General features: G+C 38.6%; 1 protein-coding gene across 1 annotated transcript; it reads right to left on the bottom strand.

Annotated features, from left to right (window-relative positions):
* Positions 1 to 1,114: 1,114 nt before the first annotated feature.
* LOC140240238 (COX assembly mitochondrial protein homolog) lies at positions 1,115 to 14,118 on the bottom strand. The gene is made up of 4 exons (XM_072320027.1): positions 14,037 to 14,118; positions 5,104 to 5,208; positions 3,068 to 3,158; positions 1,115 to 1,426 (listed from the first exon to the last, which is right to left on the bottom strand). The coding sequence occupies exons 1-4, from the start codon at positions 14,068 to 14,070 to the stop codon at positions 1,294 to 1,296; spliced, it is 363 nt and encodes a 120-aa protein (XP_072176128.1). The 5' UTR covers positions 14,071 to 14,118; the 3' UTR covers positions 1,115 to 1,293.
* Positions 14,119 to 14,267: the final 149 nt, after the last annotated feature.

Genomic DNA, 14,267 nt, shown 5'->3' with positions numbered 1-14,267 from the left:
AACTTGTAACTCTTTGTGTTTCACATTTGCACACATAATCTCAGACAACAGCTTACCAACTCTGCAAATTTTGCTTGGAGGCAAACCAAAGAAACAATCCCCATCTATAGAATGCAGTATGTCACAGCCTTATAGCCACAACTTTATCCTGATAAGTACATCATACATCACAGTAAAGCTTGCAATTTTCTATACAATTTTGTTGTAATGCATTATAGAAATTTACATACAGCACACTCCCGTTAAACGAACATGGTTATAATGATATTCCAGTTACAACAAAGTAAAAATTCAGGCCACAACATTTTCCGCTGTATGTATTTCTATAGTTTAATTGTTCGGTTATAACAAAATTTCGATATAAGGAAAGAAAACTGCCGGTCCTGAGGACTTCGATACAATGGGAACCCACAGTACAGTAAAGCAAGAAATATTCGCGGCTTGAAATTTTCACGAATTGGGGCAGATAGCCCTTTTCAAGGCATGAAATTGTCGCAAATTGCCACTGGCATTCAATGCATATAGTGTAAACAAGAACTCTCGCTTGCATTTTATTTTCACGAATCTTGGCTCTCGCAAACTTTGCACAATTAAAATGCACACAAACATTTCAGGTTTTACAGGAGCTTTGAAAAACAGACTGTCTTCCAACAGTGCTAAGGCGTTGTGGTGTCAGAGTAATGTATGTGGCATACAGATGGTTTACACCATGGAATAGAGAGAGTCAAGGGACATGTCTGGCTGGATCTTGACAAAGTAATAAAGATGACAGTTGGAATTATAGCTGCCCTCAACAAGAATTATTCACACAAAATCAGAATATATCACCTTCTGTCACATGCAGTGAACTACTGTACGAGCTGAAATTTTCGCGTACAGACATTTTCGCGAATTGCTACAAGGAGGACATTTTCACGTGTTGTTAATTTCGCGGTTGCGAGGTCTAACTGTACTTATCTATTCGCACGTTGTTATTTTCGCGGTTCAAAGGTGATTCGCGAAATTCGCGAAAATAAAACCACCGCGAAAATTTCAGCTCGTACAGTACTGCTAAATATTTGCAGTGGTGCTAGCTCTCTCCTCATTTTCCCTTAGACAATTGAGAATGTATACATGAACCTACTTTTGTTTATGCTCTTTTTTTTGTGTGTGTCAATAAAAGGAATATTCCTCCATGGCTACTTTGCCATCTCTTTTAAGAGACTGATGATTGTTCGCAGAATTTGAGAGGACACGGCTTCCACTGATGTCGTCAAAGCTGAGACCTGGGATGCAAATCACGTCAGCTTCCCCTCACGACTGCCCCGCCTCCCCCTGCACCGCCGCCTTGGGCTTGTCCTTCATCCTGACTCCGGTCTTGCGGAACTCCGTCCTCTCCTGGAGGTACTCCTTCTTGCACATGTTGAAGAATTCCTGGTCCTGATAACTGTATCAACACAATGGGGACAGGGACAAACAAATCAACAGATCTGTCAATATTTCACATCAAAAGTTCTGGGCCTCATTTCATAAAAAGTTGCTATGTATGCAACTTTCCCTGGAATGGTGAATGTCGTGGTAATGACAAGAATCCAGCTTCCTGATTGGCTGTTGCTATGGGAAGTTGCCATTCTAGTAAGAGTTGCTAACCTATGAAATGGGGCCCTGGACACATGCATTAAGGACAATCATAACCTGTACATGTGCACTCCAGTGGGCAAATATATGGTGTGTATTGTCTCCCAGTTATTGTTTTGAGGTACTCAGTAAATAAGTAAAATCAATCATTGTTGTGAGGTGTGACATTCAAACTGTGCAAAGAATCAAGAACAAACAAACAGGCAAACAAATGAAAAACACCACAGAAAACTCAATGCAGGGTACATCTTGCCCATTTCTGAGCCTTGACTTGGCCAAGTACCTGTGCCTGACTCCAGTTTAGCAGCTTCGTGCAGGATCAACAGCATGTAAACCTGGTTTATCAAGTTAACAGTATCTGAATCTGTATCAATATACAGTGCACTCCCGTTATAACGAAATGCTCGGGACCGGCAGTTTTCTTTCGTTATAACGAAATTTCGTTATAACCGAACAAATACAATATATAACAAAAATAAGGAAACCTCGTATACATCATATTCTCTTTGTTGAATACTCATCTTACACTGTGCAGATATGTGAAACGGAATGGTATACTGTACCTTTTAAATTTCGTTTGGATATTACATTAAAGAGAGCATAAAATTGACGGAAACTGTGCGTGACACACAGAGCGAACACACAGAGCGAACACACCGTGATGTGAAGTGTTCGCCCATGCTTGTTCCGCTACGAATTGTCGAAGGCGATCCGCATTTCGTTATAGCGGAGCACATTTCTTTTGTTTTTCTTTGTCCGTGGGGCTTGGAAAAGACTTCGTTATAACGAAAATTTCGCTATAACCGTGTTCGTTATAAGCGAATTTTGTACCATAGACATTAATGGCGATAATTTTGGGACCAGAAGTTTTACTTCGTTATAACGAAATTTCGTTATAACCGTGTTCGTTGTAGCGGGAGTGCACTGTATCTTCTCATTTGACATTTAACACCCCTGCAATCATAACTATAAAGCTCTATGCAATCATTCCATAAATGTAAAGAAGAGTATACCAAGTCAGCTGTCTATCTTCTTCAGTAAACTGATTATCATTGTGTCACCAGTATATTGCATTTTAGATACATGCTGATATTGTGTATCACAATCAATTATGGCTTCCTGTTTTTGGAAGCTGTCACCACATGACACTTGAATTGATATTGATACCAAAGTCAAAGAAAAGGGAAATATTTGCCACACATTCTGGTCTGTCTTCATGTCATTCTCTTATTTCATCTCCTTAACCCTGAGGACAGGCTGATTTTCCTGTAACATGCATTTGATTTCCCATAAACACCTGCCCCCAAGTATTCTTGGGACTTGTCTTTAATAGGTTAACAAACAAACAAACATACCAAATCACACACATAATTCAAACAGCCAACTAAACAAGGAAAAGAACAAAAACAATCAACAACAGCAATACACAAGATGACTAGATGATACTCACTGTTTGGTGATGCACTGCTTCATTGCGTTATTTTCATCCCTACACTTCACCACCATACCAAGTCCATTGAGTTTACAGCACTCTGTGAAAGCTGTGGAATTGAAATAGATTGCAAATCAATTAAGATTTCATGCCAAAATAGTCGTTTGAGTGTCACATGCACAATATCTCACACCTTTTCAGTATAAACTACTTTCAAACATTTTTATCTTATTTTACTTTATTCTATTATCATTATTGTTATTATTATTTTTGCAGAAAAACCATCAAAATTTGATAGTGGCATTAACAGAGGTATCAATACATGACAAAAGATTGTAAAAAATACCAATTATATTGCAAAATCATGTCAGTCATGGAACTGATAAATATAAGCCAATGAGCACTTTTCATTCAAGCTGTAAATACATGTATGCCATCTCAGGTCTCTTTGAATGCTTTGTTTTTTTCCCTCAAGAATCTGTTTTAACTTCATGGCTAAAGCCAGGTGAACATCATCCATGGTCACGGATACAGCATTTTTCCTCACCTACAGATGTATTTAATCAATTAATACCATAAATTTGACTGGTTTCTAGAAGGAGGACTTTTCTGACAGTAGAACATTTATTTTCCAATCTTATCAAGTTGCCTATTTGAAATTTTCAATTGAAAACATAGAACACGTGTTCATCACCTGACGATCAAATTTTTTTTTACTGGTGTACTTGGATGTCTTCTTCTTTCTTTTCTTTTTCTTCTTACTTCCATTTCATTCCTGCCACTGCAGACACAACTTTTTCTGAAGGGAAACTTAAAGCCTTACAATCATGGCGAGTGGTTTGTGCGGCACGGGGACGAACGCAACACGCTGCCTCTCCCCATTCTGCATCACATGCCATGACACCGAATGAGAATAGTGCTGGCTCAATGGGTCAGCGAACACACGCTGGAGTCTAAATCACCTGACCCAGTGCCGAATGGACGCACACTAACAGTGCGCATGCGCATGAAGAGAGGCCAAAAGAGCCACGCGTCTTCTGGCCTCTCTCCTCCAATCACCGCAGCTCGCGGTCACAATGTTTGTTTATGATGCATTCACACACACACACACGTGTCTCAGTGGCAGCACTGTCCCACACGTTTATGGATAGCACTGCAGTCTGGCATTGCGCAATTGCATGCAAAAACTTCGGTCATTCGGAAGAGTTACACAATAACGTACCATTAGAGGTAACGATCGTCCGACTTTAAGTACGGTACTCAAGTAACCAAGAAACCCAAGTTACTAAGGAAAATAATTAATGGCTGCAGTATCTACTGTAGATATCCCTACAATACTGATGCAATGTCCCCACTGCTAGAGAAGGACTCATCTACGCTGCACTTTATCTTGCAACATTGATTTTTTCAATGTTGTCTTTAATCTGTAATTATTGTCCTATGTGTGCCTTGATGAAGACTAACATTGTAGAGCAGCTGCGTTGCCTGCATGTATTGTCAAATCTCCACACTGTGTATTTCCGAGTACAAACTTATGTGTCATGTCCTCTAATTGACAATCACATTTCTACTATTGCTGATTTTTTTTTTAGAAATACAAATAGCTACATCAAAGTGTCTTCAAAGTAACAGTGTAATTTCTCGGTAAGTTCAAATCTCACTTAGATTCCAAGCCCCATGAAAATTAACAACACAAACATTTTACTGAGCATATGGGTATAAAGAAGTTTCATGACACTTACTTTCAAGTTTTCATCTCATTCAGCAACATGACCTTCTTAGAATGCCGTTTTATCAATAATACCTCCTGCATCTCACTTTTCTATTTTCTCTAATATATAACACACACATGATACATGTTTTCACAAAATAATGCTAAATTAAAAGCAAACTGAAACCCTAAAGTTACCTTTGAATATCAGCCTTCTTCCAAACGTGGAAGCAGAATCACACACTCACGTGTTCAACAACGGGAGGAGAACAATAATGGGAGCAGACAAGGAGTGTTGAGAAAGCTGTGGGCAAAATGAGAGTGAATGGGTCTTTTCACTCACCGTTGACTTGCTCTGCACATCTGACTTTGGCCTTCTCTCTCATCTTCTTGGGAATGAGTACCTCAATCTCCACCTTCCGGAGGTAGTCATCATCCTCTTGCCATGCTGGGAAAAGAGGTAAAAACATTTTTTGATATATTCAGACATCTGCTCATAACAACCACTGTGACTGGAACTATAGATGTATTTTGTTACATAGTGATGAGAAACCTCGCCAACATTACTCACTGATACATGTACCTGTATTGCAACAAAATGTAAATATGACTAGAATACATCAAGGAAATGAGGGGAGGCTTATTTTTCTAAACTGGATTAAAGGGAAGGTAAACCCAAAGAGCAATGTGGATTGAGTGAAAGCAGCAACATTAGTAGAACACATCAGTGAAAGTTTGAGACAAATCGGACAATCGATGCAAAAGTTATGAATTGTTAAAGTTTTGGTGTTGGAACCGCTGGATGAGGAGACTACTAGAGGATATGACGTATGAGTGGACAACCATACAAAGAAAATATAAAGGATATTCAACAATAATTCACTTTTCTAGAATTATGAAAGAGCAGTGGACCAACCGCTTTCAGAAAGCAGGGGGAATAATTGCTACCCTTAACATATGTCAATATCAAGTTGATGGAATTTGTAATTTTCATGAAAAATGGATTTTTGTAGTATTTTCTTTATATTTTCTTGATATTGTAGTCCACTCATACGTCATAACCTCTAGTAGTCTCCTCATCCAGCGGTTCCAACACCAAAACTTTAAAAATTCATAACTTTTGCATCGATTGTCCGATTTTCTTCAAACTTCCACTGATGTGTTCTACTAATGTTGCTGCTTTCACTCAATCCACATTGTTGTTGGGGTTTATCTTCCCTTTAATTTGGGGCATCCCCTACCACCATCCTTCCGTCCGTCCGTAATGAATTTTGTGGACAAAGTAACTATCAGAACCTGTTGAGGTATCCTAATGAAACTTGGCATGTATGTGTATTAGGGGGTGAAGTTGTGCCTATCAACTTTTGGGTGCACATGCTCAAGGTCAAAGGTCAAAAGGTCAAGGTCAAATACATAAAATTTCACTATTTCCACCATATCTATTGAATGCCTGAAGATATTTTCTTGAAACTTAGCGTATACATGTATTACCCAATTAAGATTCTCTGGTGAAGGTTTGGGTCATGAGGTCAAAGGTCAAAGGTCAAAAGGTCAAGTAAAAATATTAAAACTTTTTTTTTCTCCATACCTTGGAAAATTGTTCAAGGTATCTTCTTGGAACATAGTATATACATATACTGACTGGAAGTGATTATCTAGAGAATGTAGGGTTCATGGGGTCAAAGGTCAAGTGCAACACTTCAAAATTTTACTATTTCCCTCCTATCATGCAATGCCAGCAGGGTTATTTTTTTTTTACACTTGGTGTATGCATACATGTGTAACCTAATAGAAATTCTCTGGAAAGTTTTTTTTTCCTTTTTTTGCCTCAAAGGTCAAAAGGTCAAAGATCAAGTGAAAGTGCTGAAATAACTTTTTCCTCCATATCTCGGAAGTGGCTCAAGTTATCTTGAAACTTACTTACAAATTATGCATGTTCTACCTGAAAGTGATTATCTTATGAATTTTAGGGTCAAGGGCCTGATGAAAATGGTAACAATTTACTATTCAATTCAGAAATTGCACTTTTTCTCCACACCTGTACCTTGAAAATTACTCAATGCCTAAATGTATGAATGGGTCAAAGTCGAGTTAAAGTCCTTAAATCCCTAGATACATGCTCTCCTATTCATCCAATTAAACCTAGGTCAAGGAAGGTGAACATTCAACACATTTGTGACAAACTTGTCATTTCAATATTTTGCCAATTTTGTGAAAATGTAATCACACATTGTCCACATGTACTATCTAGACCTATTGGGAAAATCATGCATTATGGCGGAGGCATACCAGTAGCCAAAGCGACATTTCTAGTTTATATATTTTGGGTGTGGGGCTCCTGCAAAACGACTTGTCACGCAAGCAGGAGAAGTCATGTGCATAAAAGACAGAAGTCAAGAACACTTAACATAGGTTCTGTAATCCAAAGCCATACAAAGATTCAGGCAAACCCTGGCCCCCGAGGTTTAGGGGCCTAAAAATTTTTCACGCTTCTAGGGAATCTAGCTTCAGGACAGCCATATGTAATTTACCCCTGCTAAAAAGGAATATGATTAAATCTAGATGGCTCTATAGTAGAGCAGATAAGCCGAAGAATTGTGCAAAATTTGACTAAAGCATGAAACTTTCACCATTGTTAGTACATGCTATAAGATTAATTTTAAGATCGGGAGGTAAGTCTGAATTGACCTCTGATGACCTCTAGAGGTCAATGACCTCAAAATCTAAGAAAATTGATATTTTGCGTCATTGGTTAATGATAAACACAGTAATGATGTACTAAAACTTAATATTTGTCACAGTGAAATTGTCTTTATGTTCCACAGAGCCCTGACAGTTTTCTACCTTTGACCTCTGATGACCTCCAGAGGTCAATGACCTCAAAATGTCAGAAAATTGATATTTTGCATCATTGGTTAATGATAAAACACAGTAATGATGTACTAAAACTTAATTTTTGTCACTGTGAAATTGTCTTTATATTCCACAGAGCCCTGACAGGTTTCTATCTTTGACCTCTGATGACCTTCAGAGGTCAATGACCTTAAAATGTCAGAAAATTGATATTTTAATGCGTCACTCATAACTGAAACACGATAATTATGTACTAAAAACTAATTTTTGTAAGAGGAATTGCCTCAATGTTCCACTGAGCCTTTCGAGTCAGATTTCTACCTTTGACCTCTGATGATCTCAGATGACCTATGATGAGGCCAATGACCTCAAAATGTCAGAACATTGATATTTGGTGCAATTGGTTGATGACAAACATGATTTAGATGTTATATTCATTTGTATTATAATTGAATTGTTTTCCTATTCCACAGAGCAAGAGAAATTACTCACGTGTCTCTACCTTTGACCTCTGAGGAAGGTGACAGGTCAATGACCTCAAAATATCAGAATATTGATATTCTATGTATAGTCAATGGTCAACTTTGTAATACCCGATGTACAATCACTTATGCTATAATAGAAGAATCTTGTCATTCCATGGAACATTGGTCATTAGCCTGTGCATTATATCCAACTTTGACCTCTCAGGACAATGAGAGGTCACTGAGGTCACATGTGTAGGCTTACCTGTATTGATGTTTGGCTTCATTGGTGTAATCGTAAATGCTTACTGGTAATCATGTACAAATCACGCATTGATGTTTTGATCAAAGTATGTATGCATATTCCACAGAGCATTGGTTTATAGTAACAGGTCTCTGAAATGTGAGAGGTCAATTGCTTCAGAAATAAAGCTTAAGTTTCTTGAGTGATGGCAGTGACCTCAAATACAACTGTTATGTTTGGGTTAGTTATGTAGACTAGCAAATATGGCCATTATCTCGACACTCGAGGAAAACAAGGCCCACGAGACTGATATACAGAGTGTTTAATCTATTCAGTGTAAGTCTCATAGATCTTTTCCCCCATTTGTCGGACTCATTATGGGACTGGTTTGCCTAAGTGTCAAGCTCATGGGCAATATCTGCATAGTTTCCAGCTGGTGGGCCTGTATTGGCCAGTGTAAAGCTGGTGGGTTGTTACAGTATGACTGCGATGAATGACTCATGGTCCTGGAGTATACAGTCCACAGCTGCGACATCATGGACCATCTTGAAAACTTCGACATACTGTGAGGCCCAACATGCATTCCACATGAAGCAATCCTGTGTATTGCAACTAGCTATTGCCATCCGAGACCTACCCAGGGAATAGATAAGCATTCATGGCAAACCATGGAGAAAGCGGATTGTGCAAAATATTTTGGAGTTCCAACAGGAGGCTCAGCTGGAATCAAATCGCCACAGCAGCTTAAAAAGGTTATACTTCAACCAAAGACTCTCTCCAGACGAAGATACGAGTATCATAAAGTTCAGGTGTTTTGCTACTCCATGCCGCTCAGGACTGTCCTGGAATATGCATGCATCATCTGGGATCCATTCACCCAGGTGAAACATCATGAAGTTTGGAATGATCCAGAGAAGATATGCACTCTTTAGCTGCAATGACCATCATATGCAAAACAAGCAGTGTTACAGCCACACTTGAAAAACAAAACAAAACAAAGCAAAACAAAACAAAACTACAATGGCAATCCCTGTAAGAAAGTACAGCTCAGGCAAATTCAGCGATGATGTTCTGCATCAAGAACCCAACAATATCCACTCCGCAGGAAGTTGTGGCTCTATTGCTGCATTCTTCAAAAAGGGCAAATGACCAAAAATGTCAGGCATCATTTGCAAGAACACAAAGTAGGCCTACTCCCAAAAAAGGTGCCGGCTACTCTCGGCCACTGTCTCTTGTATCTCTTTGAAACACTTCAGGAGAGAGATACTCAATATTCAGCTCTGTTATTAAAGATACATATGTCTCTCTTTTTGTTTTTGAATTTGTTTGTTGTTTTTTGCTTCATACAGCTCTTTGGATACCTTCTTTAACCAATTAAGAAAAGGTTCCATGGCAGAATATTACAAGATTACACAGTATAATGAAGAAGAAGAAGAAGAAGAAGAAGAAGGAGAATAGGAAACGAGATCTGCTGTCAATGATGCAGAGCCAATACCAATCAGTTCCATGGCAGATCTTAGTCGGCACTGCAAAGGTTTGGATGTCTCTCTCTGTTGACAAAGGATATTCTAAAGCTCCAAGTAAGTCCATGGGGTGGTTTACATTGTCTGGGCATAGAGGGTTGGGTTGGGTATATGAGGATATGATGCTTTGTTATAACAATAAGGTCTGAGATATCTATTTTTTATGTTTGTTTTGACCATCCCGCATGGATCTCCAACGAAAAGGAATGATAATGTGTTAGACCCAGCCGCCACCGTGTTTTTTCAATAGATTTTGATATTACAGTGTAGTTGAGAAAAAAGTAACCGCTCATTGTCCTAGATGGAAGTCAAAATTGAACTGTGTGTGAATACTCTGCATACAATTTTGGACACACACACACACACACACACACAAGCACACAAAATGCATTTTTTTTAAATATAATTATTATTTCATAAGCAGCAGGCCATTACAAACCAATGAGACCAGACATCAATATTCTTACATTTTGATGCATATCTTTCAATATCCTCCAGAGGTCAGAGGATCATCGCTAATGTTCATGTGAAATGAGTACACGCCTTTTGAATTGCTCACTTTTATTGCTATAGAAATACACAATATGTGCATCATGTCAATCATTAAATATTGTATCAGTTTCATTTTCAGTCTTGGATTATTTTTTCTATGTACAAATAAAATCGTGGCAAAGTAAACAACTTTCACATCAAAATATAAACGAGAATACTAAAAAAGATATAGATGTAATAATGTGCAAGGCAAATACCAGGCCTACATCATCTTAAGGTATACAGGTGAAGGAAATCACCTTATTGATAAACAATTTACTTGACTGGGATAGTGACCACTGAACAATATTGTTTCTTAAAACTCTCTCTTCTTTTCAACAAGTGGAATAAAACACATGCACATACCAGGGCATTAGTTTGGAGGAGGGGTGGGGTGGTGGCAGGGATAGTTGACCCCCACCCCATTAAATTCTGAGATGTGGACTATGTTTTGTTGTTGTTAGTTTTTGTTGTTGTTTTTTGTTTTTTGCTTTTTAGACAGAAAACTGCCCAAGTTTTTCACTCTAAGTGTGCATCGGATTGTTAAAATTTAATTCTGAAATGCAAAATCTCCCTTCTGTGAGAGGGGATATCTCCTTTCGATAGACTCCTTCCCCCTGCTTGGTTCCTTCCACAGATATAACATACTTTGGGGAATGATAATTTCCCTTATTCTATTAAAAATGTTTTTATGAGATATTTTTATTTGAATTCCAAAGATGAAAAGGCTTTCCTATATATGCACGATTGTTCATTTTGGAGGGCAAGAGGCATTTGCCCCGCCTCCCGAGAAAATATGGGAGGGGGAATGGTGGGGACATAAAACTTTGCCTCCAAGTATTTCCTGAGATTGAGATTATTTTTCTTCACTTTTTTGACAGAAAATGAATTGTCACTGAACATTTTAGCTATAGTATGCACCAGATTAAAAGGCAGAATCTCCTTTGCATACCCCCTCCCCCACACTATCTTTCGTTATGTCCCCTTCCATATACGCTCAGTGCTTTTGTCCCATTTTTGTTCTATATCATCACAAAGTATGTACTAGATCTTTAATTTCAGTTCCGACATATTAAAGAAAATCCCTCTTGTTGGAGGGGGTAGTGTATCTTTCAATTAACAATCCCTCCTCGGTTTCTACCCTTAGATTTGGTACACTCCTTTTACTGATAATTTCCCAAATATTCCATCATAAATGTGTATACTAGATTTTTTTTTTATTTTTTTTTTTACATTTCTATTCTTACTGCAAAGGCTCCCTCGCATGGGAAGGATTGGGGGACAGCCCCTTTCATACCCTCCTCTCGCTGTATCAACCTCTCCTCCATGCATTGATTATGGCTACACATTTGGGTATGGATTTTTTTTCTTCAAAATGGTAGTTCAACCAAGAGTGGCACGAGATCATTGAATTGCAAACAAAAGAATGCAATTAAAGCTCCATAATGTGGGAGGGGGATACCTCCACCCACATCCTTCTGTCGATTGGTCTTCCTCCATAGATGGCTGACTTACTACACCTTTTTGATACAAATTTCGAGGTATTCCTTCAAAAGTGCCTGTGTGCCAGGTCGTTGAATCTCATTTCTCAAAATACAAGAGCTCTGTCGAATGGGAGTGGAATACCCTACCCTTGCCAACGCTACGCTTCCTGGGTTCCCATCCATATAGACTTGGTACACCTTGGTGATCCATAATTTTCCAAATATTCCCCAAAACGTATGCATCAGATTCTTAAAAACAAAACAAACAAACTTCGTCTTTGGGAGGAGGGTATGTGAGATGCGCCCACACCCCATCAACTTCCGTATAAGTGATGACGCACACATTAAACAAGAGCTACACTGAATCACTGATTTCAGGTCTAAACCTGCAAAAATCCAATCCCTCACCCACATCCTCCCCCTCCCCCTCCGCTTCATTCCTTTGCACCATGAACTTATGCTTTTACATATTTTCCAAGTTCCCCCCCCCCCCCCAGGTGAAAACAGATCGACACCCCTTGCTCTGTGCACACACCCGACTTAGATAATTACCTGAAAAGTTCTGCGGAATGAGTAGCCACTTTTTTGGTAACAGAAATGCATGGTTTGTAAGCCCTACATTATAAACAATTATTAACTATTAACTATCGCCATATCAATATTAACATCCTCACATTTCATTCGAGGTATTTGACCTTGTGTGATTTTCATAGGTGAACGGTAATGGCTCGTTAATAAACAGGGCCTACGAGTGCTCTCTAAAACATCATCATGTTTACCATTGATGATGCCAAACTATTCTGATACTTTGAGGTCATTGACCTCTCGAGATCATCAGAGGTCAAAGGCAGAAACTCGTCTGTGTGCCTTGAAATATGGAGACGATGTCATTGTACACAGATATGCTTGTTTTGTACATCCTTACCATGTTTGACCTTTCACCAATGATGTCATACTTCAATATTCTGATATTCTGAGGTCATTGACCTCTCAAGGTCATCAGAGGTCAAAGGTAGAAACCTGTTTGCTCTTTAGAATATGAAGACAATTTCATTGTTAGACAGATATGCTTGTTTTGTACATCTTAACAATGGTTACCATTAACCAATGACATCACAGATCAATATAATATTTTGAGGTCATTGACCTCCAAAGGTCATCGAGGTCAAAGGTTAAAACCTGTCAATGCTCTGTGGAATCAGAAAATGGTTTCCCTGAAGTATAGATGCATGTTTAGTGAATCATAACCACATATATCATTCACAAATGTCTTAAAAAAAATCGATATTTTGATATTTAAAGTTCATTGACCTCTGGAGGTCATCAGAGGTCAAAGGTAAAAACCTGTCAGTGCTCTATTGAATCTGGAAATGATTTCTCTGTGGTATAAATGCATGTTTAGTGCAACATAACCACATATATCATTTGCAAATGTCTAAAAACATCGATTTTCTGATATCTAAAGTACATTGACCTCTGGAGGTCATCAGAGGTCAAATCAGACTTACCTCCCGATCTTAAAATAAATCTTATGGTATGTACTAACACTGGTGAAAGTTTCATGCTTTAGTCAAATTTTGCACAATTCACGTGATTTTGAGGGCTTATCTGCTCTACTACTAGGGTTTCATAGGGTTTGAAGTTAGGGTTAGGGTTAGAGTAAACTTTAGAGTTTATCCATAGGCAGGAACCCCAGAAATCAGTAAAATAATTTAGCCCCCTAAAAACCACAAGATTCCTTGATGGACGGTGATTGTTTGAGTCGTGATACCAGACTTCTCTTTTTGTAGTATGTTTAGACGCCTACGCTTATATACGCCATCCATGTTACAGTAACACAATGTAGTAAATTACAATTACAAATAGAAATACAAGACTTGCTTGTTTTGTGCAGCAGGCGCATGGTATGGGGCAAACAACGCAACGGGAATCAGCTGCGTTTTCACCCGCGACTACCCGGACGCGACGCAGCTCACGCTTGTAGAACAGCTAGCTAGCAGAACGCATATCGATAAAATCCGCTAGTTACATAACGCAACAACGTCAGTTACAATCTGTCCTGACTCTTGCAACATAAAATAAGAGGCATGCCGGTTCAACCACTACTGATCTGTAATCAATCATGGGTATGTATGATTATTTTTGGCAATCAAAGTAAGCGGAACGAGCATAATTACCGAATCCACGCCGCCCTTTCTGCTCCGCTGCCATGTTTACTGGGGTCGATTGCTAGCTGTGGATCCAGACCTCTGTGCAAACGACCAGAGTCAGCCCATCGAAATTATCAACTACCTCGCCATTATCAATATGCTAATGGCAAATTTGAAGTACGAATTAAATCTTTATCTTTACAAAATAATTTAATTACATAAAAACGGTAAAATTAAGAATTCTGAGTATATTGAAAT

Source organism: Diadema setosum, chromosome 16 (genome assembly GCF_964275005.1).
Source record: "Diadema setosum chromosome 16, eeDiaSeto1, whole genome shotgun sequence".
Classification (NCBI taxonomy): Eukaryota; Metazoa; Echinodermata; class Echinoidea; order Diadematoida; family Diadematidae; genus Diadema; species Diadema setosum.
The sequence above is the reverse complement of the archived record's forward strand: the minus strand, read 5'-3'. Positions and strand labels throughout refer to the sequence as shown.